Source organism: Artibeus jamaicensis, unplaced genomic scaffold (genome assembly GCF_021234435.1).
Source record: "Artibeus jamaicensis isolate MK-2021 breed Jamaican fruit bat unplaced genomic scaffold, CSHL_Jam_final contig_354, whole genome shotgun sequence".
NCBI lineage: Eukaryota > Metazoa > Chordata > Mammalia > Chiroptera > Phyllostomidae > Artibeus > Artibeus jamaicensis.
This window is the reverse complement of record NW_026521803.1, coordinates 6526418-6550859: the sequence shown is the minus strand read 5'-3', so window position 1 is coordinate 6550859 and position 24442 is coordinate 6526418. Positions and strand designations below refer to the sequence as shown.

General features: G+C 36.4%; 1 protein-coding gene across 4 annotated transcripts in view; it reads right to left on the bottom strand.

The window, feature by feature from the left end:
• YES1 (YES proto-oncogene 1, Src family tyrosine kinase) overlaps positions 1 to 24442 on the bottom strand; it is a 78957-nt gene that overhangs the window by 3426 nt on the left and 51089 nt on the right. For all 4 annotated transcript variants that reach the window (XM_053664230.1, XM_053664229.1, XM_037156558.2 and 1 more), the window contains 9 exons: positions 21785 to 21884; positions 14866 to 14964; positions 13288 to 13391; positions 13047 to 13196; positions 11490 to 11645; positions 11142 to 11321; positions 5158 to 5234; positions 3410 to 3563; positions 511 to 642 (listed from right to left, as the gene is read on the bottom strand). In XM_053664230.1, coding sequence (XP_053520205.1) covers positions 511 to 642; positions 3410 to 3563; positions 5158 to 5234; positions 11142 to 11321; positions 11490 to 11645; positions 13047 to 13196; positions 13288 to 13391; positions 14866 to 14964; positions 21785 to 21884 — 1152 coding nt within the window. The remainder of the gene's footprint in view (positions 1 to 510; positions 643 to 3409; positions 3564 to 5157; positions 5235 to 11141; positions 11322 to 11489; positions 11646 to 13046; positions 13197 to 13287; positions 13392 to 14865; positions 14965 to 21784; positions 21885 to 24442) is intronic.

The window sequence follows — 24442 nt, the reverse complement described above, 5'->3', positions numbered from 1 at the left end:
ATAGTGTTTGAAAGGACTTTCACTGTGACTTTATATCAAGTCACTTTCATGAAACACTTTCTTTATCTAGTACCACCTGTTTGACCTTCCTCCAGTTATTACAAAGTTCCTTTATTGTATTCCTTTGTAACCCCCCCCCCAAATCCTCACGTACAGTTAACCCTGTGTTATCACAACTTATAAGACAGGGCCTGGAAGAGTGGGATTATGGGTGTGGGAAAGATTACCCAAAACACTGAAGATATATTTATTATCTGAGAGAATAGTAGAGTAAATAGTCCTTTTGGAAAATACCCTAAGGGAGAAAGTTTAGCTCAATGTGGGGCACACCTCATGCTTGCCCTATCAGTTTGCTGTCCATCCAATGCCAAAACAAAGAGAGGAAGGGAGGGAAGAAAAAAGAAAGACAAAGAGAGGAAAAAAGACCTTTCGCCTTACATTTCTGATCCTAATAAATTCCAGTTAAAGTCACTAATGGAATAACCAAGAGCTAATAAAATGCAAGCTTACCTGGATATGGCACCCTGCCCTTTGTTACCAGTTCTGTCTGTAGAATTCCAAATGACCATACATCAGACTTTATTGTAAATCGACCATATAGTGCAGCCTCAGGAGCTGTCCATTTGATTGGAAATTTTGCACCTAAAACAGTATTGACAATTTTGCTTAAGTAAATTGTTTTTAAAAATCTATTTGTATAAATATGGCATAAAAAGGGCTAATTTTCTGGCAATATTCTCATTATATGTATCATCAGTGTTAAATTCTTCAAAAGTACAAGACACACAAGAAACATTTTAATATTTAAAATTGATATTAAAATAAGTCACATTTCTTCCTGATAAGATATTCAATGACATAAAAGGAATACTGTTGGTGGGTACAAATACTATTCTAGAAAATGGACGCAGAAACTCCAATAAGAAGAAAGCAAAAACATGTTATTATAGGACTTACAACTTTTAAGTAAGTCTAGTAGTTACAGCTAACCACTGGTTGAAGAGGGTATATTCTGTTGGGTTCTACTGTCTATTGGTTTTCAACCACAATCTCTTTTTAATTTTGATATTTCTCTGGAAAATTTTATTGTACTATCATTTTTAGAAGCCTATATTAATTAACTCAAATTTTTATCATATATTTTTTATGCACAAGGCATTATAATTGTTATGGAAAAGAAAAACATAGACTTTGTGCAGCTTTTATACTTACAGTGGCGACATTAGGAGTCTTACAAACTTCAGGTTATTTCTGTATGTATGTATATAGTGCTGTAACACAGTTCTTTAGATATCAAACAGAAGATCAATTTTCACTAGCACAATCACAAAAGGTTTAATTAGAAAGGGGGCAACTAAGTTAAAATTTAAAAAATGGTTAGAATTTTATAGGTAAAGATTACAAAGGGACAGGAAGATACTCTAGCTGGAGGGACCTGCACAGAGGTATGGAGGTTGAAAAGAAAGCACTGTGCTGAAGGAAGAGTTTCTCAAACTGGCACTACTGGCATTTCGGGCTGGATAATTCTTCGGTGGGGCCTACCTTCTACACTGTAGGGTGTTTAGCAGTATGCCTGGCCTCCACCCACTAGATGCCAATAGCAACTTCCCAGTTGTTACAACCCCAAAATGTCTCAAGATAGTGACACTGCCAAACATTCCCTATGGGGCAAAAATCACCAGTTGAGAACCTGTGGTTTAAGACAACAGTTCCCTATAGTTTGTGTACCAATATAGTCATTGACAAAAGATCACAGTCTGATGGGAAAAAAAGATTATACATCAATTCAAAAAGGCCAAAATTGTTAATTTATAGGCATGTCCTTTATTCTGAAATTATTGTGAACAACAAGGCATCTTTTGTTGTAGGTATGAAGCATCACGGAAGGTTTCATGCAGGATGGACAACCTCTGTGGTGATGAGCACTGGACCTTACTTTACTTAATCTCTGCCTAACTTAAACTCTGTGAGGCTCTGCTCTCAAGCCATCCCCTCTGTGATGTCTTTCTGGTTCTCTCTGCTTTCCCGAAGTATTTTCCACATAGTCTTTTGACATTAAATTATGGAATGTTTGCTTTATAGTTATTTATATATAGGTCTACCTTCCCCATTAAAATGTAAGCTCTAGTACTTACTGAGCACCTGCTATGTTAGATAATGCCAGGCACTATACATCTATTACTTCATTAAAGCTTCATGACAACCTTGAAATGTAAACATTACCACCTAATCTTTGTAAGTGAGGAGACGGAGGCTCAGTCAAAAAGGTTTAATAACTTGTTTGAAACCTCTGGGCTAGTGAGAGATGGAATTGGAATTAAAAAACCCATACTCTTTCCATATGCGTATGCATATGTGTGTTCATTAAGTGTGTACTGAATGAGAGTTTAGAGAGGCAGATGCCAAAGAGAACAATCGACTTAGGTTAACTTCCACAAGCTTCCTTCCCTCACCCTTTTACAGTGTTAATTTTCAAATGCTTTTTATTACAATGTTATATACAATAAACACTTACTGTAAATCTGGCATAAAAGTGGTTTCCAAAGCCTTTATAAAATTATATGTTATTTAATATATTAGCTTCAAATAGACCTTTTCCGATCCTTGGTATAATAAAATCTGGATAGTTTGAGGTGGTTACAAAAGGAATTTTAAAATGTTCATTTGTTGGTGTGCCAAAAGAAGTGTAAAGATAGTGTAAAGGGAGCTATATTTACAATGCAAAGAATACCCAGTCAAATTCTTCCTCAGGGAAACAATTACCAGAAAGCTGTGGTATCATGTACTGTATATAATTTTACGATTAAAACCAATGTTGGATGTGCCCGAGGGATCTAGAGCTATTCTTATTCTGTTAAACCCTGTATGTTCAAAAGAATGGTAACTAAGAACATCTGTTGAACGTAAGGTTACAAGCACTTATTAAAAAATAATTTTAGCCTGCCTGGCAGCCTCCTACCATGACTGCCTGAACACTGAGATGCTTGACGGCAGTTGGTTCTACTGCCATCAATGAAGCTGCATTACCAAGACATTATCTGGGTTAAACTTGGGAACTATAGATGGTGGCTATCAGTAGTTTGCCATCCCCAAAATGTTTCCCTAAATACCCCAAAATTAAGCATGAGGCTGAAGAATTCCTCATGTCTTCTGGGGATCTAAACATTATTACTGGATGCATCAGGCTTGAGTGTTCCCACATATGGAGAGGGACCAGGGTAGCTCCTACCAGGGGCCAGAGGAAAAAAACTATTTTAAATAATAGTAATTTTAGGAAACTTGACTTGGAGTAGTGAACACACAACACAGTACACAGATGATGTATTATAGAACTGTTCCCCTGAAGCCTATTTAATTTTATTAACCAATGTCACCCCAATAAATCCTACTAAAAATATAGTAATTTTACCTTGTCTTGCCGTATATTCATTGTCTTCAATTAATCTTGCTAAACCAAAATCTGCTATTTTGCACACAAGATTTTCTCCTACAAGAATATTAGCAGCTCGAAGATCTCGGTGAATATAGTTCATTCTTTCAATATATGCCATACCGTCAGCAATCTTGGGGGAAAACAAGACATATAAAAAGGGAAGGAGAGATAAAAACAATTCTGGTTTATGTTAAGATGATCACTGAAAACTGCTACATCTCTAAAGGAGATAATGGTTACATGTAGGAGACCGTTCTTCGGGGCGTAGGCCCAGCTCCCACTCAGAGATTCTTCGGGGCGTAGGCCCAGCTCCCACTCAGAGATGGACAGAACCCAAACCCACAGATAGGTTCTCCTGTGAGGAATCAGGCCTGCAATATGCCTAGGCCACTTTGAATCTTGCTTTTACTAAAAACTCCCTCAACAGGAAGCCCTGGCTGGTGTAGCTCAGTGGATTGAGCACGGGCCTGCGAACCAGACAATCCCGGTTCGATTCCCAGTCAGGGCACATACCGGGGTTGTAGGCCGGTTCCCTGCAGGCCACTTCCCAGCAGGGGATGCATGAAAGGCAACCATACATTGATGTTTCTCTCCCTCTCTCCTTCCCTTCCCCTCTAAAGATAAATAAATAAAATCTTAAAAAAAAAAAAAAAAAAAACTCCCTCAACAGGATTAGTGGCAAACATTGACTGCAAAGTAACTTCTGAAAATCCATGCTAAACCTTCCAAGAATGAGTGTAACAGATGAACCACTTTTGCCTTTTTATTTGCAAATATCCCTCTTCTGTGATGTGATTAGCGGCATTGGCTCCTTTGTTGTCTGTAAAAGGTAACCCCCTAAAGTGAACTTGTGCTTAGTAAATGCGGACCATCATGTAATGTGCCCAGAAACCCAATAAAGGACAGTCATGGCAAGGGACGAGGCTTTTGCTCCCTTCGAGAGAAAAGCCATGCCGTCCCTTTTCCTCCACTGGACTCAGTGGTCCGTGTGAATGTCTCATTTCATCCATAATGAGACATGCACGCTAGTGTCCGAATCAGCTACAGGGCATAATCTAGCAGATAATAGAAAAAAAAAACAAAACACTATAATTGAGGAGGATAGGAAGGGTGAATGAGAGGGAAGGGGAAGAGGGGGAAGGGGACAGGAGAGAAGGAAGAAGGGGAAGAGAAATGTATGTAGTCCATAAAACCTAAATTTCTGGTGTTTTACAAAAACAGTTTGCCAGCCTCTACTATGAAATGTCTATAAGCCCCGAATTCAGGAGTGTGGACTAGGGCTGGCATATGCTAAAGTCTTATACATACAGTTTCTTCGTATAAAATTTCTCCATATTGCATCATATACTTTAGATTTCCAAAACTACTATTTCCTTTGGAATAGCAATCATTCACTGTTTTAAAATTTACCTGTTAAAATATAAATACATATAGACTTTATGTTTGTGGATGTAGTATGCTTCTGAAAGGCCATGTGATTCAGGACAGCAGTATAATGGTAGTCACATACCTGGTTCTAATACTAATGTTACCTGAATTTCAGATACCTCTAGTTTTCAGATAGTACATTAACTATAACCAAGAGATCAGACTGGATTATGTCTCTTTCAACTCCAAAATGCCATGATTTCATTATATAAACAGTAGTATTCTACTAAAATTATTTTTCATTTTGAATGCACTTTCAATTCAAACTAATGACACATGTACAGATATACAAGTACCTGAGCAGCCATATCAACCAACTGTGGGAGCTTCAAATACTTCCCATCTCCCTCCTTCAGGAAATCTAGTAAGCTCCCTATAAGAAACAGCAAAACATTCATGGGAAATAATCAAATAAATCACATGATGATATAAAACTTCAACTTTTCATTTTTTAACCTTTTTTTATAGCTTTGGAATTTCTGAATAACTTATCTGTAAGATTCTAGAAGAGGTCCCTAAACTGAAATTTTATGAACTTCTCTTGATAACATTCAAAAAAAGGGAAAATGCAATAATCTTACCAGATTAGAGGCATTCATTCATTCCTCACTTTGATCAAGAACAATTCTAATTTTTATTCAAAAGGTAGTATTAGATTCTTACATATTTTTAAGACAATCTGAATCAAGAGTTAAGATAACTGTGAATATCTTGGGTTACTTAAAACTAATTCCAGCTAACTCTACTCAATTTTAGCAGATTTCAGATAAAAGCAAAGTACTATGAATGTCAACAGAGAAAAAGGCTAGAAAGGAAACATCTAGCTGCTATTCCTCTATTATTGGTTACAATTTGCCATGTACCTCACTTGAATAAGGAGAAAATATCAGATAAACCCAAATTCAGACACATTTTATTAAAAAAATGGTACTGTTGTCTTAAAAAATAACAATATTACGAAAAACAAGAAAGGAGCCCTGGCTGGTGTAGCTCAGTGGATTGAGCACGGGCCTGCGAACCAGACGATCGCGGTTCGATTCCCAGCCAGGGCACATGCCTGGGTTGCAGGCATGTTCCCTGCAGGCCAGTTCCCAGCAGGGGACGCACGAAAGGCAACCATACATTGATGTTTCTCTCCCTCTCTCCTTCCCTTCCCCTCTAAAGATAAATAAAATCTTAAAAACAAACAAACAAACAAACAAACAAACAAGAAAGGCTGAGGGACTTCTCCAGATTAAAGTAGACCAAATTACTGGATCAGAAAAATATTGCTATAATTAGGGACATCACTGGGATGACTGGTGAAATCAGAAAATGGACTGGTATTAGACAACAAAATTATATCCATGTTATAGTTCCTGAACTTGACCATTATACTGTGGTTATGTAAAATGCTGTTCTTGTCTGTAGGAAACAAATATTGATATATTTAGAGGTAAAGGGAGCTTAATGTCTGTAATGTACTCTTAAATGTTTCAGAAGAAAACCCTTATATTTTATATATTGATAATATATCTAGTTAACAACTGACAAATCTGGCTGAAATACAGGAATTCTTTATATTATTTTTGTAACTTTTCTAAAAGTTTAAACGTATTTCAAAATGAAACTAAAATAAAACAAAGAAAACATGTTACTGTGTTTGTCCATGTATCTGCCCACTCAAATATTTACTGAGGACCTACTACATGTGAAGTACTGTAAAAGGGTACAGAGGTACGTCATGGTCCCTGCTCTTGAAAAGATCTGATCTAGTATGAACGTATAGTATATATATAATATATATACAGCAGTATATATATTATGTGTATATATACATATTGTAATATATACACACACAATAGTATATATATTATAGCAAACAATAGTGCTCAGTAGATATTATAAAAGTTACACAGAAGGCAAAGCATAAACAGACTTTATTCTTTTATATAAAATTTTACACTGAGAAGCAATAAGATCAGATTTATGTTGAAAAAGCAGTATCTCCAATAGTAATATGAAGAATGAAATTGGGCCAAAGTTCATAAAAGGAATAAGTTTGTGTTTCCTGCAACAGTCTAGCATAGACTATTATGTTAAAATCTAACAAAGAAAGTGGAAATGACAAGAAGGAAAAAGTTATTAGAGAGATTTAACAAATGGGATGAACAGCCGTCAGTAGACTATTACATAGAGGGTAGGAAAGTGAAGATTGTGTTTCTAACAAGTTTCCAGGTGACATTGCAGGCTTTGCACTACAGGCTTTTTATGTGCAAAAGGAGCAAGTACAAGGATATTCCCTGCAGCATTGTATATACCAGTGACAAACTAAAAGCAGCCTAATAAATGTTCACTGGGAAAGGAATGAATAAACAATGGTACACTCATATAGAATCTTACACAACAGTTACAAGTATATGAACTGGATTTTTCCCTCATCCACATGAATAAATCTCAAGAACATATGTTGAATAAAAATAAAGCTGCATTGATGTAAGTTAAAAAATTAAAAACTGTCAGTAGGTAAATATTTTAGTAAAAGTACTGAGTTGGGCAAAAAGCTCATTTGTTTTTTCCATAATACGGCTCTAGTAGTGCTTCATTGTCTTTAACTTCACTTAAAACAATTTTGTTAGATTGTATTGTGACAGTGTACACTTAAAAAATAACACCAAAATTGGTGAATTTTTTGTGTAGCCATTTTAATATTAAAGGTGGAAGAAAATATGCAATATTTTCAGCCTGTTATGTTTTATTATTTCAAGAAAGGTATATGTGCAACTGAAACACACAACAAAGATTTGTGCAGTATATGAAGAAGGTGCTGTGACTGATCAAATGTGTTAAGTGGTTTGCAAAGTTTCAAGTTGGAGATTTCTCACTGGACAACACTCCCTGGTCAGGCAGACCAGGTGAAGTTGATATGGATCAAATCGAGACATTAATTGAGAACAATCAACATTATACCACACTAGAGATAGCCAACATATTCGAAATATCCAAATTAATTAAGTTATTGGTGAAAATGAAACATGTCATTTTATGGGAAAAACCCTACAGATATTTTGGCAAACCCCATATATCGACAGGGATAACACAGGTGGGAAAGGTAAGCACCAATTTTAAAAACAAGGCTCCCTTTGAAGGGAAATATGTACGAAGGGGCTAAAAAGAAGGGCTAAAAAAAGAATAGGTCTCAAGGAGGGTTAAAAACAAGGATTCAATCAGATCATTAATATGATGTTTCTTTAGTAGAAAGATCTGAAGCAAATATGGAAAAATGTAGACATTCATTAAATATGGATGGTAGGGACCTAGGTGTTATACAGTATCCTTTATATGTTTGAAACACTCCATAATTCTTAAAAAATACTATGAAAACTGTTGACATTAATTAATCTAGAATAGCTTTAAAAAGAGTATATGACTGGTTAGGAATTGGAGACCGGTACTGCCTGTTCTATAAAAAATCTTGGCTGTGAAGGGAGGCAAAAAAGAAAGTAGAGTAGTAGGTAAAAAGCAGATGTTAGGGATAAAGGGAGGGTTTTGTTCTTTAAAGTAAGTTAAGGATCGAGAAGCATCACGGATGCAGTAAAGGAGCTGTTCTTAAACAAAGGAAGGGATGCTTCTTTTGAATGCATCATTTATATGAATGATGTCATATAAATACATGATAATGCAGAGTACATAGAAGGAAGAAGAAAATAGAATTCTTTGATTCAATACACTAAGTGGAACATCATTCAGTGTAACAACAGATAAGTGCTAAAATAATGCAAAAGAGCATAGAAATACAGGGATTGCCCTGGTTGGTGTGGCACAGTGGACTGAGTGCTGGCCTGCAAACCAAAAGATCGCTGGTTCGAATCCTAGTCAGGGCACATGCCTGGGTTTTGGGCCAGGTCCCCAGTTGGGGGCATGTGAGAGGCAACCAATTGATGTATCTCCCCCACTTATAACGATGTTTCTCTCCCTTTCCTTTCCCTAAAAAATAATAAATAAAATCTCAGAAAGGAAGCTTTCTACATGTGACATATAAATATATTTTAAAAAGAAACCAAGGATTAGAAATTGTATCATTTTGATAATTCTTCTCCAATCATTACCCAATCACAAAAAAAACCCACCCCTTTAAATGTTTAAGAAACATTTAAATGTTTCTTATATCCATTTATCACACAACATTTTGGATCTTATCAGTGGTCCTTAACTTTTTTTGGTTCATAAGTTATTGGAGAATCTGATGAAAACTATATACTCTTTCCAGAAAACACACATAAGTATGAAAAAACTGACACACAACTTCAAAGGAAGTTCAAGTACCCTCTGAAGCTCATTAGGAGTCTGGCAGTGAATCATAAATAATAGTGAAATCGATTCGAAGTAATCCTTCAGCTTGTCTCATTAAAACCCCTCTAAGCCTTATTCCCAACTAGTTTCTTCCACTACTTCTGTCTTTCTACCAGCTATGGTTGTTCCCCATTTCCTTAGTCCTCGTAGCTCTTCCCTTTACACAGCCATATCCTTCATAACCTTACAGGACAGTTCAAGACTTGTCTTTTGTACTATGTTTTCTTGATTTATTCCAGCATATGTAAACTCTTCCTCAATTTCTATTATACTTACTGAAATTTCAGCCTGTAGCTTCATTTGTTTATAAAAAACTTACTTTTATACTAAAAACTAACTCTTCACAAGTTTAGGTATTTTCAAATTTAATCTAGTTATTTGGGTTTCTTTAGTTCTTTGAAATAATAAATAACAAAGTGTCATATAGATATGAAGCATTCACATTTTGGTTGTTAGTAATTTGTAGAGTAGTTGACCACAAAGATTTCAGAGGATATAATGATCATGACACATTGATAGATTAGTACAAGGCTTCTAACACCTGACTTAAGTACAACCTGAAGGAAGTAGAGTTGATGGACTGGTCAAGAAATAGAGAACCAAATTCCAGGTAAAGGAAATAACATGAATAAATTCTTGAAAACAAGAAGCAACAAGAAGACCTATCTGGCCAGAAAAGTGGATTTATGGGGACGCACTTAAAGCAATGAGTTTGGAAGGATTATAGAGGGTCAGCTGCTAAACACCTGATTACATGATGATGATGAGAGTTTTAAAAGCTAGAAGGGACATTTATAATCCTACATCCTGAATCTCCTATCTAGAAATAATCCTAACCCAGCAACCTGACAATACAGATTTCTACCATGTTACCCCCAATAAAATAACTCTTGAAATCAATACAAAGTTAATGGATCATTAGCTTTACCACCATTATATTGTTACGCTATCAATATCTTGATTTAAACTTCCTCTTTGTTGTCTCTTTTCTTCCTTTTCTAGTTCATCTAATGCACTCTGAAATGAGATATTTGGCAGTGGTTTGTAGGAGTTTCCTTCCAAAAAAGTGCCTTGTACTTTGGGGACTTAGGTATGTTTTGGCTATCAATTACTAGGCTGTATCAGTTCTTTTAACCTTTGGTTCCTCTGTCCCTTTTAGGGGGAACATTTCCTATGGCCAATGGGTAGCTTGTAGTTGAACCTGTCACCACTAGATGGAACTATGCAGTTGGCCAAGGTGCACTACTGGAAAAAGATAACATGATCAGTGTTAGCTATGGATGAGTGACTTATTAAGAGGAAAAAATGTAGCTGAAATTTAAGAGGGTAATAAGCAAGCCTAGTGTCTATTTTATGACTTGTTCCTCTTCTACAGCACATCAGCAAAGGGGAAATAAAGGGAAGAGCAACAATTTTGCCTACCCTTTACCCCGGCCCTAACTAATCCTGTAACTAAAGATCCCACCTTGAGGTCCAGGGTAATGAAGCCATTTCAGTTGACAGTAGAAAAACAACAAAGTTTCTAGGAGCCCTGAGTATGAAGATTATGCTTGTATTAAAATGTTATAAAAATTAACTTTACCTGATTCTTTGCTTTAGTACCAAAGATATAAATATCTGATTGCATAATCTTATTTCAACTTTATAAAGACTTTCTCTTTTACTTCCTAGCTATTCCATTTTCTTTAGTCAAGTGGAATAAAAGACTATTTACTTTCAAAATAAATTCACCTTGCTTATTTTCCTTTTAAACTTTGTAATATCCTTTGGAATAACTGGAGCTAGTCATCAACTATTCCATTAAACAAAACGTCAGGTTTTCTCTTTTCAAATATCTACATAAAAATCTTAGAAAACACTATACAACAGAAATCTGCATGCATAAAAGACTTGCTTTTTAAAAATTCAGTAACATGGACACCATAAGAGATACGTAATATACACATACCTTTTGACATAAATTCAGTGACAATGTAAATAGGCTCTTCAGAAACAACAGCGTATAGTGGAACAAGTTTATCATGTCTTAATTTTTTCATTATCTGAGCCTCTTGAAGAAAAGCTTCTGGCATCATTGTACCTGGTTTTAGTGTTTTGATTGCTACTTTTGTGGTTCCATTCCACGTTCCTAGAGAAACAACACTTTTACTATTTTGCTCTGTATTTTAAAAAGTTCACACCAAATTTCAATGAGCAGCAGTTACCTCAAATATTTCAATATATTTTATAAATTGTGGCATTTTGATCTATGGCTAAAAAATGACCAAAAAAAAAAAAAAACACTCAGAGTTCTTACCCATCCAAACTTCACCAAAACATCCTTGTCCTAGCTTAACTTCTAGTCGCAGAGATTCTCGAGGGATCTCCCAAGCATCTTTTGCTAGACCTTGAGTCTGGGGTTTCACAGTTGGACATACAGTTGTTAACTTATGGCATAAACCATCAGCATGCTCTAGATAAATGAATAAACTATACTGTAAAATGAACTACAAAAATTAAGGTACATGTAGTATATCAATGTTTTTAAAAGTTTCAATTATAAAAAACAAAAATATATGATCACATTTTTTACATAAAAGCACAACACATGAAAAGGGAATTGTACCTAAGAAGCAAAACACACAGGAAATGAAACATTTTGTTAATTACATTTAAAAGTTATTATTTATTATTTATGTCCAAGCTATTGTGCTAATTCAGCACTTTACAGGTATCTCATATAAACGAGTCTTAGAAAATTAAGCAACTTTCTCAAGGTTGTCCAGTTACTAAGTGATAAAGATGGGATTCAAACCCTAGGTCTGGCTGTCTCAAAAGTTCTGCTTGTGGCTACTATACTTTATTTTTTTCCAACAAGAGTGCTAACATTAACTGTTATGTTTAATAACCACTAATATAAGAGGCACACCAAAAATCAAGGAAAAACTTCTTTTATGGAGCTAATTTTTAGATAAAGGAGACAGAAAAACAGGGAATCCCAAATTCTTAAGTTTGATTTGTGAATCCTGCTTATACAATCTTTCTCATTGTAAGAAAGACATGATCCCTCCCATTCTTGACAAGTAACCAACCATGCAAACCCACTATTAACAAGTGAATTTACAAGTGATGCCACTGCTTGGCAACATGTTTCATGATCAATGTTAATTAACACCGGAGGCTGATTTGATGTACTTTGAACTGTCAAGTGAATAAACTGCTATGGGAAACTTCTCCTCCCCTAGCATTAATCATCTCAAGACTTTCAGAAGCATTCAAGTATCAAATTAGCAATAAAACTTTTTAAGACAGACGAATCTAACATGAAATACCTTTCAAAGCTGGAAAATCTGAAGAATATCTATAGTTGCTATAGGTTAATTTTGCAGGAAAAGAAAAATGCATCTTCATTGGATTTATTTTAATAAATCTCACTGCATTTATGTGTTCTGGAAGTCTTATGTAGTCCAGCCCATGAAGAGGAAAATAAACCAAAAGGACATGTGATACAGCTTTTTAAGTGCTTAGCTTTACCTTCTTAATAAATGTAAGTATTTGTTTGCCTTTTTATTTACTGTCACAATCTATCTTTGTATTTAGCTGTCATGAATGGAACTCTCATGTAAACACTATACCAGTAAGATATAAAGACTCAAATGATGATAATCTGATTTTAGCACATCATCCAAGAACTCAACTTAGGTAGTAAGTATTACCTGTTTCTCATTTTAAAGCCAGAATATACCAAACATCCAGTGAGCTGATGCTGTGTGTAAAGCAGCATGCTAAACCTTAAGGAACATGAAGACATGGATTCTGTCCTCGTAAACTACAACATGAGGAAATAATTTTCACCTTTGAAATATTTACATACCTGTGTAGTGTTTTACCAATTTCTGTAAAGTATCAAATTGTGCTCTAGTTGTGATATAGTATCCACCATTGTCAAGTTTCCTGATTTTGTAGTGTTTCACATTGTCACCCCTTACTTCATCCCAATCACGAATAGAGAGGGAATAAGCACCTGGGGGGCAGGAAGAAATAAAACCTTTTATTATATCTTTCTCAAAATACTGCCTAAGAAAATTATATTTATATTAGCACAATATTCATACCTTTAGTAGTTTCACTTTCTCTTACTAAGAAAATACCTCGTTGATTCCCAGGATTCAGAAGTAATCTTTCAGCATCTTTTCTTCCCATTTTGCCAAAATACCACCTGGAAAAAAATAGCACTCAAAGTTAGAAAGGTGTAGGTTAAAAAAAGTATATGTAAGTATTAATAAGAATAAAGTGGATGGGGTGGATGACAAAAAATCAGCTACAGAACATAGCTTAAAGTATATGTAGACACAATAAAAGACCTTTATTGAATAGAGCTGTTACAAATATTACTCTCAGAATATAATCTGTCATAGTATTTTCATGTATTGACTATTCAACATGTCCCTTAAACTCTACCTGGCAGTCACAGGAACAGTAAATGGAGAAGAAAATACAGTAACAGACACAGCCTTTCAATCAGTGACAGATGGAAATACTTTGATTACAGTAAGAAGAATAAAAGTGGTTTCTGGCAACAGTGTGATGATCATCTATCTATATTCAGTAAGATGCAAGTAAACCATATCCAAATCACAAACTTCATGTAGACTTGACTTAATGCAGTTTTGTGAGTAAAAAATGATAGTCTCTGCCATGGAGGATCTCAGGATAGTGGAAAAAAAGACAAAAGAACAAAAGAAAGTAACAAACATCAAAGCAGACCAGAGAGTTATGGAGACAAATGACATATTGTTAATAAAATCAAACACCAATAAAATACCTACTATGTACAAGGCACTGTGTTAAGTGTTGTGATATAAAAATGAGTAGTGTTTATGGATCCCAGGTAAACTTGGTTAGACCTAAAAGTAATGTCAGTGAAGGTGAACTTTTTAAAAGTTAACAAGAATAGTAAGTACTCCCATATACCCTCCACTAGGTTTCCCAACTCAACATTTTGTTTTATTATATTCTCTTTCCATGTGTGCATGTGTTTTTCTGAACTGAGTAAAAGCAAGTTGCAAGCATGCTGAATCATTATCCCTAAATCTCTCAGTGTGTACTTCCTAGAAGACAAGGATACTCTCCTACATAGGAGCAAGTACTTAAGTCAACAAATTAACATTGATAAAATAAACCCACTGAGGGTAAATTTTTGGAGTGCTCAATAAAAAAAAGGGTTAACCTGGCTGGTGTAGCTCAGTGGATTGAGTGCGAGCCTGTGAACCAGAGTATCACGGTTCAATTCCCAGTCAGGGCACATGCCTAGGTTGCAGGCCAGTTCCCAGCAGGGGACACACGAGAGGCAACCATACATTGATATTTCCCTATCTCTTTCCCTTCCCCTCTAAAGATAAATAAATTAAAAAAAAAATACTGTTTAAAAAAAAAAAAGGGTTAATGTAATTTTTTAAGTGAAAAAATAAAGGCATAACAACAGTTATTAATGCAGATTCATTTATGATCCTGCTGTAAGCAAGTATAGTGGCATTAATTATTAATTTTCAAGTAATATCCCCTATTAATATGATACATTAGCTGTATTAAGACTGATGTGTAACTGTGTGTGTAAAGCTGTGGCTAAGTAGAATGTGCATTAAAACATTTTGAAATCAAAACAATTAATAAAATATGAAGTAACACCATACTCTTCTGCCTGAATGGAATCTGCAGGGGCTACATAATTGCTAGGGATATAGCCATTCTTTCCTGTAGCAATTGATCTCGCTTCCCACCAGTCTCCTTCCCTGCAACACATAAAACAACAGTTACCACAAAGTAGACTTCTGATCAAAACAGGATCCACTGCAGTGTTGTCTTGTATCTGAAGTAGACAAGAGATATTACTTTTATTTTTGAATTATGCATTAGTTTGACTTAGAATCAACTCAAAGAATACTAAAAATCAGGTTACATGAATTAAGGGAATAAAGCTAAGTGAAAGGACAACTGCATTTATGCTCCAAACCAAACCCTGCCTCAACAAATACAATTTTAGTTAAAAGATCACCTTTTTACATGACTCTTTTAACCTAAGACAATAAATTACACTAAATAAAAGTATTTGGAAGGTAAATCTTTCATATTACTTGGTTTTAAAAGCTTTACTGAGATATAATTCACATACCATAAAATCCCCCCATTTAAGATGTACAATTTAATGGATTTTAATTTGTTCAGAGTTGTGCAACTATATCACAATGAATTTGAGAACGTTTTCATTACCTCCAAAAGAAACCCTACACACATTAAGAATCCGCCCCTAACACCCTTCTCTCCCATTCCTAACTAATAATCTGCTTTGTTTCTATGGATACATTATTGTGGGCATATCATATAAATGTAGTAATTCAATATGTGGGTCTCTTAGATTGGCTTCTTTCACGTAGCATACTTTTTCCAAAGTTCATATATGTTGTAGCATGTATCATTCTTTTTTATTTCTTTTTAACAGTGAATAAAATTATACTTTCTTTTTAGTCACTTTAGGAAGAAAATCAACATGCTTTAGAACTCCTATAGCCAAAATATTATCAACAAGCGATAATAAAAATTTTAATTCTTAGAATAAAATATATACAAAAATGTTATCCACAAATATCCAGATAAGACTAAAAGCAATTGAGAACACAAGAACTGTATGTAATTTCTAATGCATAAGCCTTGACTCTTCCAATATTAATGAGAAAGGAGTAAATATTATCAGTCTGTAGTAAGAAACATACATATGAGGTCTGTCCAAAAAGTATCCACCCATGTGATATGAAAAAGACATTTTGAAGAAGATACAAGCAACATTGCATATAGCACAATAATGCCCCAGTCCCCTTCAAAGTAGGCACCTTGGGACCTCACACAGTTCTCCCGGTTTATCTTCCACTGTTCAAAGCACTTCGAAATCCTTTGTTGGCATCTCCATTAGTTGCCCAGTTGTATTTTCCTGAATCTCACTGACAGTTTGAAATCTCTTCCCTTTCAAAGGTGATTTTAGTTTTGGAAAAAGCCAGAAGTCACAGGGCACCAAATCTGGGCTGTAGAGGGGCTGAGTCAACTGAGTGATTTGATGTTTTCCCAAAAAACTCTGCATGAGATGTCATGCATGAGCAGGCACACTGTTGTGATAAAGCTGCCAATCACCAGGTGCCCATAGCTGTGGCTGTTTTCATTATATTGCAGCTCTCAACCAAGGAGAACATTTACGTAGTATTTCCTACTAATTGTTTGGCCTGGAGGAGTGTTCTCATGAGGGGACAACACCTCCTCAATCAAACACACAGTTAACATGGTCTTGATCTTTCTACGACTTTGCTGCATCCTCTTGGGGCATGGAGAATGGCAATTTTCATTGGGACAACTGGGACTTCATTTCCAGATCATACTCATAGCCACAGACCCATGATTCATCTCCGGTGATGACCTACTCAAGGAAATCTGGTTCACTGGTAGCGGTTTGAATTAAGTCATTAGCAATTGCAGCAGGTATTCCTTCTGCTCTGGTAGCAGAAGCCAGTGAATGAATTTTGCCATGACACATTTTACTTCAAGATCCTGCATCAAAAATCTAGGACTAGTTTTGCAAATCCAGAGATCAGTTTCCAGTTCTTGCATTGTCAGTCACCAATCTTTGTTAACTGCAGCCCGTACATGTTCAACTTTCTCAGGTGTTCTGCTTGTTGCAGGCCTTCCAGAACATGGATCACTTTCAACAGATTCTCAACCATCTTGGAAATGTTTGTGCCACACTTTTATTTCCACTGCACTCATTCCATCACCCCTGAAAGCTTCCTGAGTCATCTGAATAGTTTCTGTGGAGGACTCTTCAAGCTTAACGCAAAATTTGATGCAGATTCATTGCTCTACTTGGTCAGTTATTTTTAATGTAACAACCACACAGTACATACACCCACTCAGTGGCATCAACTCCCCTCAATGACTAGCACAGTAAAGTCATCATTGTTTATGCATGTACATTCTAGTCCACTCTCCTTAGCTGCCAAGTTACATCGATGTCATGCAAACCATTCTCATTATATTAACAATGGCTGGATTCTTCAGACAGATCCCATATATGGATTCCACTACTAAAGATTAAATGCATGCTTTGCTTTACCATAAAGTACTGAAAATATTTAATCTAAATTAGAATATTATAAATGCTTGAGGTGCATTTGCTTTCTAGAAAATGAAATGGAAAATCCTTTGGTAATTTGAATATTTACAAGTTCATATGCTTGGTTTGTAGTCTCCTAGTAATATTAAATCTTGTACTTTCAGATATACAAATCGAAAAGTCTGCATCTGATTCTGTGAACCATTCATTGATTCATTCAAGCATTTACTGAATACATTTTAAGTGACAGACTTTATGATAAGGTATGCTAAAAATGAGTAAAAGACAGTCCTGAGGGGGGGTATACAAGTAGAAGAGGGTAAAGGGGATAAATGGTGATGGAAGAAGAAACCTGACTTGGGGTGGTAAACAAAGTACAATACACAGATGATGTACTATAGAATTGTATTGACTAATTTTATTAACAAGTGTCACCCTAATAAACTGAGTAATAAAGTTTTTAAAAAGATAGCTTCTTACCCTCAAGAAACTCACAATCCAGAGTAAAATTTCTCAACCTCAGCATTAACACTTTGGGCTAGATAGCTTTGTTATGGGGGCATGTGTTGTGCATTGCAGGATGCTGAGCAATATCCCTGCCCTCTACTCACTAGATGACAGTAGCAGTGACCTGACTATCAAGCAAAAATATCTCCAGACATTGTCAAATGTCCCCTGGATGATTCTGACCCAGGATGAAAACCACTGATTTGAAAGAATGATAAGCATGTGACAAATTAAGTTCAAAATTGTGATGGAAGCTATGATTGAGGTTTGCATATGATGTTATGCGAACATGTAAGAAGGACGCTTAATGCAGCAAAAGACAGGAACCTGGCCAGGCAGGAGAGAAAGAATGTCAAAAAGGCTTTCTTGAGAAAGGACACAGGAAGACACATTTTGAAGGATGAGTTGGGTTGGTCAGATAAAGAGAAAAAATAGAGAGGTAAGAAGTTACATTCCAGAAAAAAAAAATCATATATGCAAAGGCATGGAGTAGGTGAGAAACCACAGTACATTCAGAAAATTATAAGTAATTAAACATGGGTAGGCAGTACAGTGAAAGGGGGAAGAAGCTCAATGAATAACAGCTACTATTATTGTTATTTGTCTTTTATATTGATGAAAACTGGAACTACTGAAAGATTTTAAAGCAGAGAGACATAAAAATAATTCACGTTCTGGAACAGAAACTGGTTGCAAATGGGAGTAAGAATGGCAGGAAACATGACTGGAAGACCATAAATGAACAATTATGTAATCTCTTTTCCATAATTATCATTGGATTTTCTATGGTGGGCCAATAAATAACAAAAAGTCTAAGAGGCACATAAGGTAAAAATAACTCAAGTTGGTCAGTTTGTAAGGGCTTCTTACCAAGCCTATGTTTCTTTTCCTTCTTTTAAAATATATTTTTTACTTGATTGATTATGCCATTACATTTGTTCTATTTCCCCCCTTCATTCCCCTCCACCCTGCATACCCCTCCCCCACCATTCGCCCCCTTTAGTTCATGAACATGTGTCTCAAGTTCTTTAGATTCTGTATTTCCCCTACTATTCTTACCCTCCCCCCTGTTTTCTACCTGCCGTCTATGCTACTTATTTTCTGTACCTTCTCCCCCCTTCTCCTTCTCCCACTCCCCTGTTGCTAACCCTAAATGTGATCTTCATTTCTATGGTTCACTCCTGATCTAGCTGTCCTCTTAATTTGCTTTTGTTTTAGGTGTGGTTATTAATAACTGAGTTTGCTTTCCTTTCACTGTTCATCTTTTTTATCTTCTTTTTCTTAGGTAAGCCTCTTTAATATTTCATATAATAAGGGCTTGGTGATGATGAACTCCTTGAATTTGATCTTATCTGAGAAGCACTTTATCTGTCCTTCAATTCTAAATGAAAGCTTTGCTGGATAGAGCACTCTTGGTTGTAGGTCTTTGGATTTCATGACTTGGAATACTTCTTTTCAGCCCCTTCTTGCCTGTAAGGACTCTTTTGAGAAATGCGCTGACAGTCTGATGGGAACTCCTTTGTAAGTGACTGTCCCCTTATCTCCTGCTGCTTCTAGGATTGTCTCCTTCATTTTAATCTTGGCTAATGTAATTATGATGTGTCTTGGTATGTTCCCTCTAGGATCCAACTTCCTTGGGACTCTCTGAGCTTCCTGGATTTCCTGGAAGTCTATTTCCTTTGCCAGAATGGGGAAATTCTCCTTTATTATTTGTTCAAATAAGTTTTTCACTCATGGCTGTTCCTCTTCCCCTTCTGGTACCCGATAATTCGGATGTTGGAACGTTTAAAGATGTCCTGGAGGTTCCTAAGCCTCTCCTCCTTTTTTTGAATTCTTGTTTCTTCATCCTTTTCTGTTTGGCCATTTTTTTTCCTCCTTCTGGTCCAGTCCTTTGATTTGAGTCCCAGTTTCCTTTCCATTACTATTGGTTTCCTGTGCATTTCCATTCATTTCAATTAGTTTAGCCTTCATATGTTCCTCTAATTTGTGACTAAAATCAACTAGTTCTGTAAACATCCTGATCACCAGTGTTTTGAACTGTGCATCTGAAAGTTTGGCTATTTCTTTGTTGCTTAGATTTATTGGCTCTGGGGCTCTGAGTTGTTCTTGAGCCATGTTTTGATCTGTTTGTTCCTGTTATGTATGAGGAGAGGTGCCTTAGATGTTCACCAGGGTGGGGCCACCCAGGTCACTGGTTTGTGATGCTGTATGTGGGGGCGGGTCAGGGAGAGGCCCACTGCTCCACACCTGAGATCCGCCCACGGCTGCCTGTGCCTCTGCGTCTCGGGCCTGGGTTGTGCGCCTGGGTTGATCCAGTGGATCTTTCCTGCCCGACCCCGCTCTGCTGCTGGCTCTGCCCCTCTTACTGGTTTGGCTGAAGTGTTTGTTGTCATCAGACTTCCGTACAGTTCAATTTTCTGTGGTTTGGCTGCGTTTTTGTTGCTAAAACTTTGTTGTTTTTAAACTTGGTTGAGTGAGAAGGCACAGTGCTTCCACCTACACCTCTATGTTGGTGGAAATCTCACTCTCCTCATTTTTTTTGAATTCTTATTTCTTCTTTCTATTCCAGTTTACTGCTTATTTCTTCCTTTTATTCCAAATTGTTGAGTACTGGCTTCCTTCCCTTCAGTGTTGGTTACCTGTAGATTTTTCATTTCATTTTAGATAGCCTTCACATCTTCCTTTATTTTGCAGCCATAGTCCAGCATTTCTGTGAGCATCCTGATTACCAGTGTTTTGAACTCTGCATCTAATAGCTTGGTTATCCTCTTATCACTTAGTTCTTTTTCTGGAGTTTTGATCTGTTCTTTCATTTGGGCCATATGTCTTTGTCTCCTCATTTTATCAGTGTGTCTGTTACATTGTAAGGGGGTGGAGCTCTAGGTATTTGCCAGGGTAGGGACCCATATCACTGTACTGTGGCACCATATGTGGGGGAGGGGTCAGGGAGGAAACAATACTGCTTGCTCGGCTCTCACTCATCTTTCACTAACTTTTCCTGCTTCCCCCAAGCTATTGGCACCCTTCCACAGTTGCTTCCCTGGTGCTGATTCCATGTGGGTAGATCTCTCCTGAGAGACCAGCAGTTTCTTCTGTTGCTGCAACCACCAGAGGTTTTTACAGACAGAAATTATGTGGAGGCTCAGGGAAGAAACAATGCTGCTTGCTTGGCTCTTGACCCATTTTCAATCACTTCCCCTTCCTCCTGAAAGCAAATGTTGACATTCTGTGTGCTGCCCTGGTGCTGATTCCCAAATGGGTGGGCTTATCTCACGTTCTAGCACCCCATGGACCCCTCAAATTGACTCTCATCAAAGACTGGTAATTTCTTCCACTGCTACAACTCCCGCAGGTTTTTACAGCCAGAGATTACAAGAGGCTTTATTTTTCCAGCACCAGAGCCATGAGTTGTGTGATCTGTCCTGGGCTGTGATGGCTTGCTCCCCAGTTGTCCCTCCTGGTTTTTATCTGCACACGAATGTGAGACCACCCAGTCTGCCAGCCATGCGTCCTCTCTGCCCCTCCTACTACTGTAGATGTTTCTTCTTTAACTCCTTGGTTGTCAGACTTCCTTACAAGTCAATTTCTGGCAGTTCTGGTTGTTTTTTGTTTTTAGATTGGTTGTGCAAGGAGGCGGAAGTATATCTACCTGTGCTTCCACCTTGGCTGGAAGTCTAAGAAACAGACAAGATCTTTAAATCATCTAATACTTAGATAAAGAGGGATACAGAATTCTCTTTAGAGAGTTTTTTAAAGTAATGTACTTACATATACTCCCTCACTCTTCATTCTTAAATCTCTATTGTTTATGGCAGAACCACAGCAGACAATCTGTAAAAGTAACTTCTGGCTACATCAGTAGTATTCTGTCACATGTCTAAAGAAAACAAATGCACTGTCCAACCCTATGGGCAGCGACCCACACAGTATTTCTCATTTGTAACACTTACGTATTGTTAATTATTTGAAATCTTTCGCCTTTCTTAAATGAAAGGTCTTCTGTAGTTCTAGCTTCATAATCATATAAGGCCACAAATATAGTAACACCACCTATTAGAGAAAATAAAAGGTTGAGATAAATTACACAGATACGTTAACAAAAGAGAAATAAAAAAATATATACCACCAGCAAAAAAGCTTAGGCAGCTTTTTCTCCAGTCTCCAGAATCTACTTTAAAAGTTTGGGATTTGGGCAGTTGGCATTTTCAAGTTAGTAAGATACTCTCCTAAGACCTTCCATGAAACTAATACAGTCTATAAATTCTAAAATTCTACAGACACAGAAAAACAAATTTAATTTTGATTCCTAGTAGTAACATCTCTGGCTTGACATGGAGTCAAATTTCAAACACTTCTTTAGCAAAAAAGCATTAATGAGTAGTATAAACTACTGGCATTGTCTAAATTTCTTATAAACAGTGAGTGAACATTTTGAGCCTGAAGACTAATCATTAATGGCAATAACTAGAATTGTAGAAAGATAATTTATTATATTTACATTCAAATATAAAAATGGTATATTTTCTTAGCAATTAAATGGTATGGCTAATATAAATTATAAATTCCATAAATAGGCCTGACTGGTGTGGTTAAGCCGGTTGGGCATCCTCCTACAAACAAAAAGGTTGCTACTTTGATTCCCAGTCAGGGCACATGCCTGGGTTGTGGGCCAGGTCCCCACTTGGGGATGTGACAAGAGGCAACTCATTGATGTTTCTCTTGCACATTGATATTTTACTCCCTCTTTTTCTCCCTAAAAACAAACAAACAAACAAACAAAAGCAACTGTATCATATATAGCATTGTGTACAGATACTGAAGAGTTTAGCACACTTAAAGAGCCAAACTATTATCTACAAATAAAAGAAAGAATAAAATAGATTATCTCATTTATCTGGCTGCCAGTCATATATTACTATCTATCTGACATCTTGACTTGAATGTCTAACAAGCACTCAAAACTTATTACGTATAAAACAAAGGTGCTGACTTTTCTCCTCTAACCTGTTACCCAAGTCTTCCCTACCTAAGTAAATGGCATTACTAAGCAATCAGGTACTCCAGGCCAAGCCTATCACCAGCCTGTCAGTTCTAACTCTAAAACATCTACTTTCTTTTCCATTTCTACTGCTACCACCCTAATACAAGTCCAAGGCTACTACTGAGAGTAGTAGCCTCGTAACCCACTTCTGTATCTGCTTCCCCACATCCATTCTCCACACAGTTGGCAGAATGAGTTCCTTTAAAAGAGTAATTCAATCATGAAAATTCTTAAATGTCTTCAATAGCTTGTTTCTGGTTTGAAATAAAACCCAAACTTCTTACTAGAGTCTATGAGGTCCTGAGTAATCCTGACTCTTTAATCCCAAATCATATAATTCTACCCTCTGCCCATATGGGCTTCCTCACTAGTCCTCAAAAACTGCTAGGTTCATGGGTACACTTTAAACTTTGCATCTGTTATTCTTTCTCCCCAGAAGGCTCTTTTCCCAGTTTTGCATATGTTTAGGTTATTCTCATTAATCAAATCTCACCTCAGATGATTCTTCTCAAGATGCCTTTCTTTGATCTTTAGTGATCACCTGAAGGGCCTTCACCAATATTCTGGTTAGTTCTTTCTTAGCATTTAAGAACTATTAATCATACTGTTCAGTTGTTTATAATTATTGTCCAACCTTCACTATAATGTCAACTCCATTAGAACAGAAACCCTTTTTCTCTTGCTTACAACTCTCTATGCCTGGCACATAGACACCCCATAGTTATTAATAAATCAATATCCATGAACAGACTATTTCACATAAATAACTAAACTATGTAACTAAAGTATGTTTTTACATATCAATATTAAATCATTTGGGATTACTTTCTTTCCCAAACATAAAATCCTGAAAATAATTTAAACTTTTGCTGATGGCTGAGAACCACCATCACAACCATCTATTACTGAAGAATTAGTTAAGGGGTTGGAATTAGATTGTAATTGACTCTTGAGGTCCATAACTCCCCACATGAACAGTGTATTAGAATTAGTGTATGGCATTCCTCTGGCCTCTATTATTATTACAGAAGCAAGCAGACTTGAAGAGACAAATTTACAGCCCATGCTTATAGAAGAGACTCCTCTTTTTTCCCCATTGGCTGAGAATAAGGATTCACGTTGCTCAGTTTGATGCTGGCAACTGTTTTGTCATGTCTAAAGATAAAGTGGATACTCCAAGGGCTGCAGGAGAGAGATAAGAGAAACTTGAGTTGTTGATGGTATTAAGGAACTGCTAAATGAAAGAATCCTGGGGCTCACCCTACCTTTTAAGCCAGCTGTGTTTTGTTGCTCAAGGGAAAAGCATCCTGCTGTGGGACCCTTCATAACAGAACTCCCTCTCTTTTAAAAGTTTGACTACTTTTTTTAGAGCATTTTTGGTTCTATTAAAGGTTATCAGCTTTCACTTCTTGCTATTCTCTGAATGGATATGATGCTATAAATAATAAATGCAGCTCTGGAACAGGGTATTAAATCTGGGCTCCCCTGCTTATTATCTGTGACTCTGATAAAAATATTTTAAACTCTGAGCCTCAAAACTATTCTTAAATCATTAGTACCTACCTAT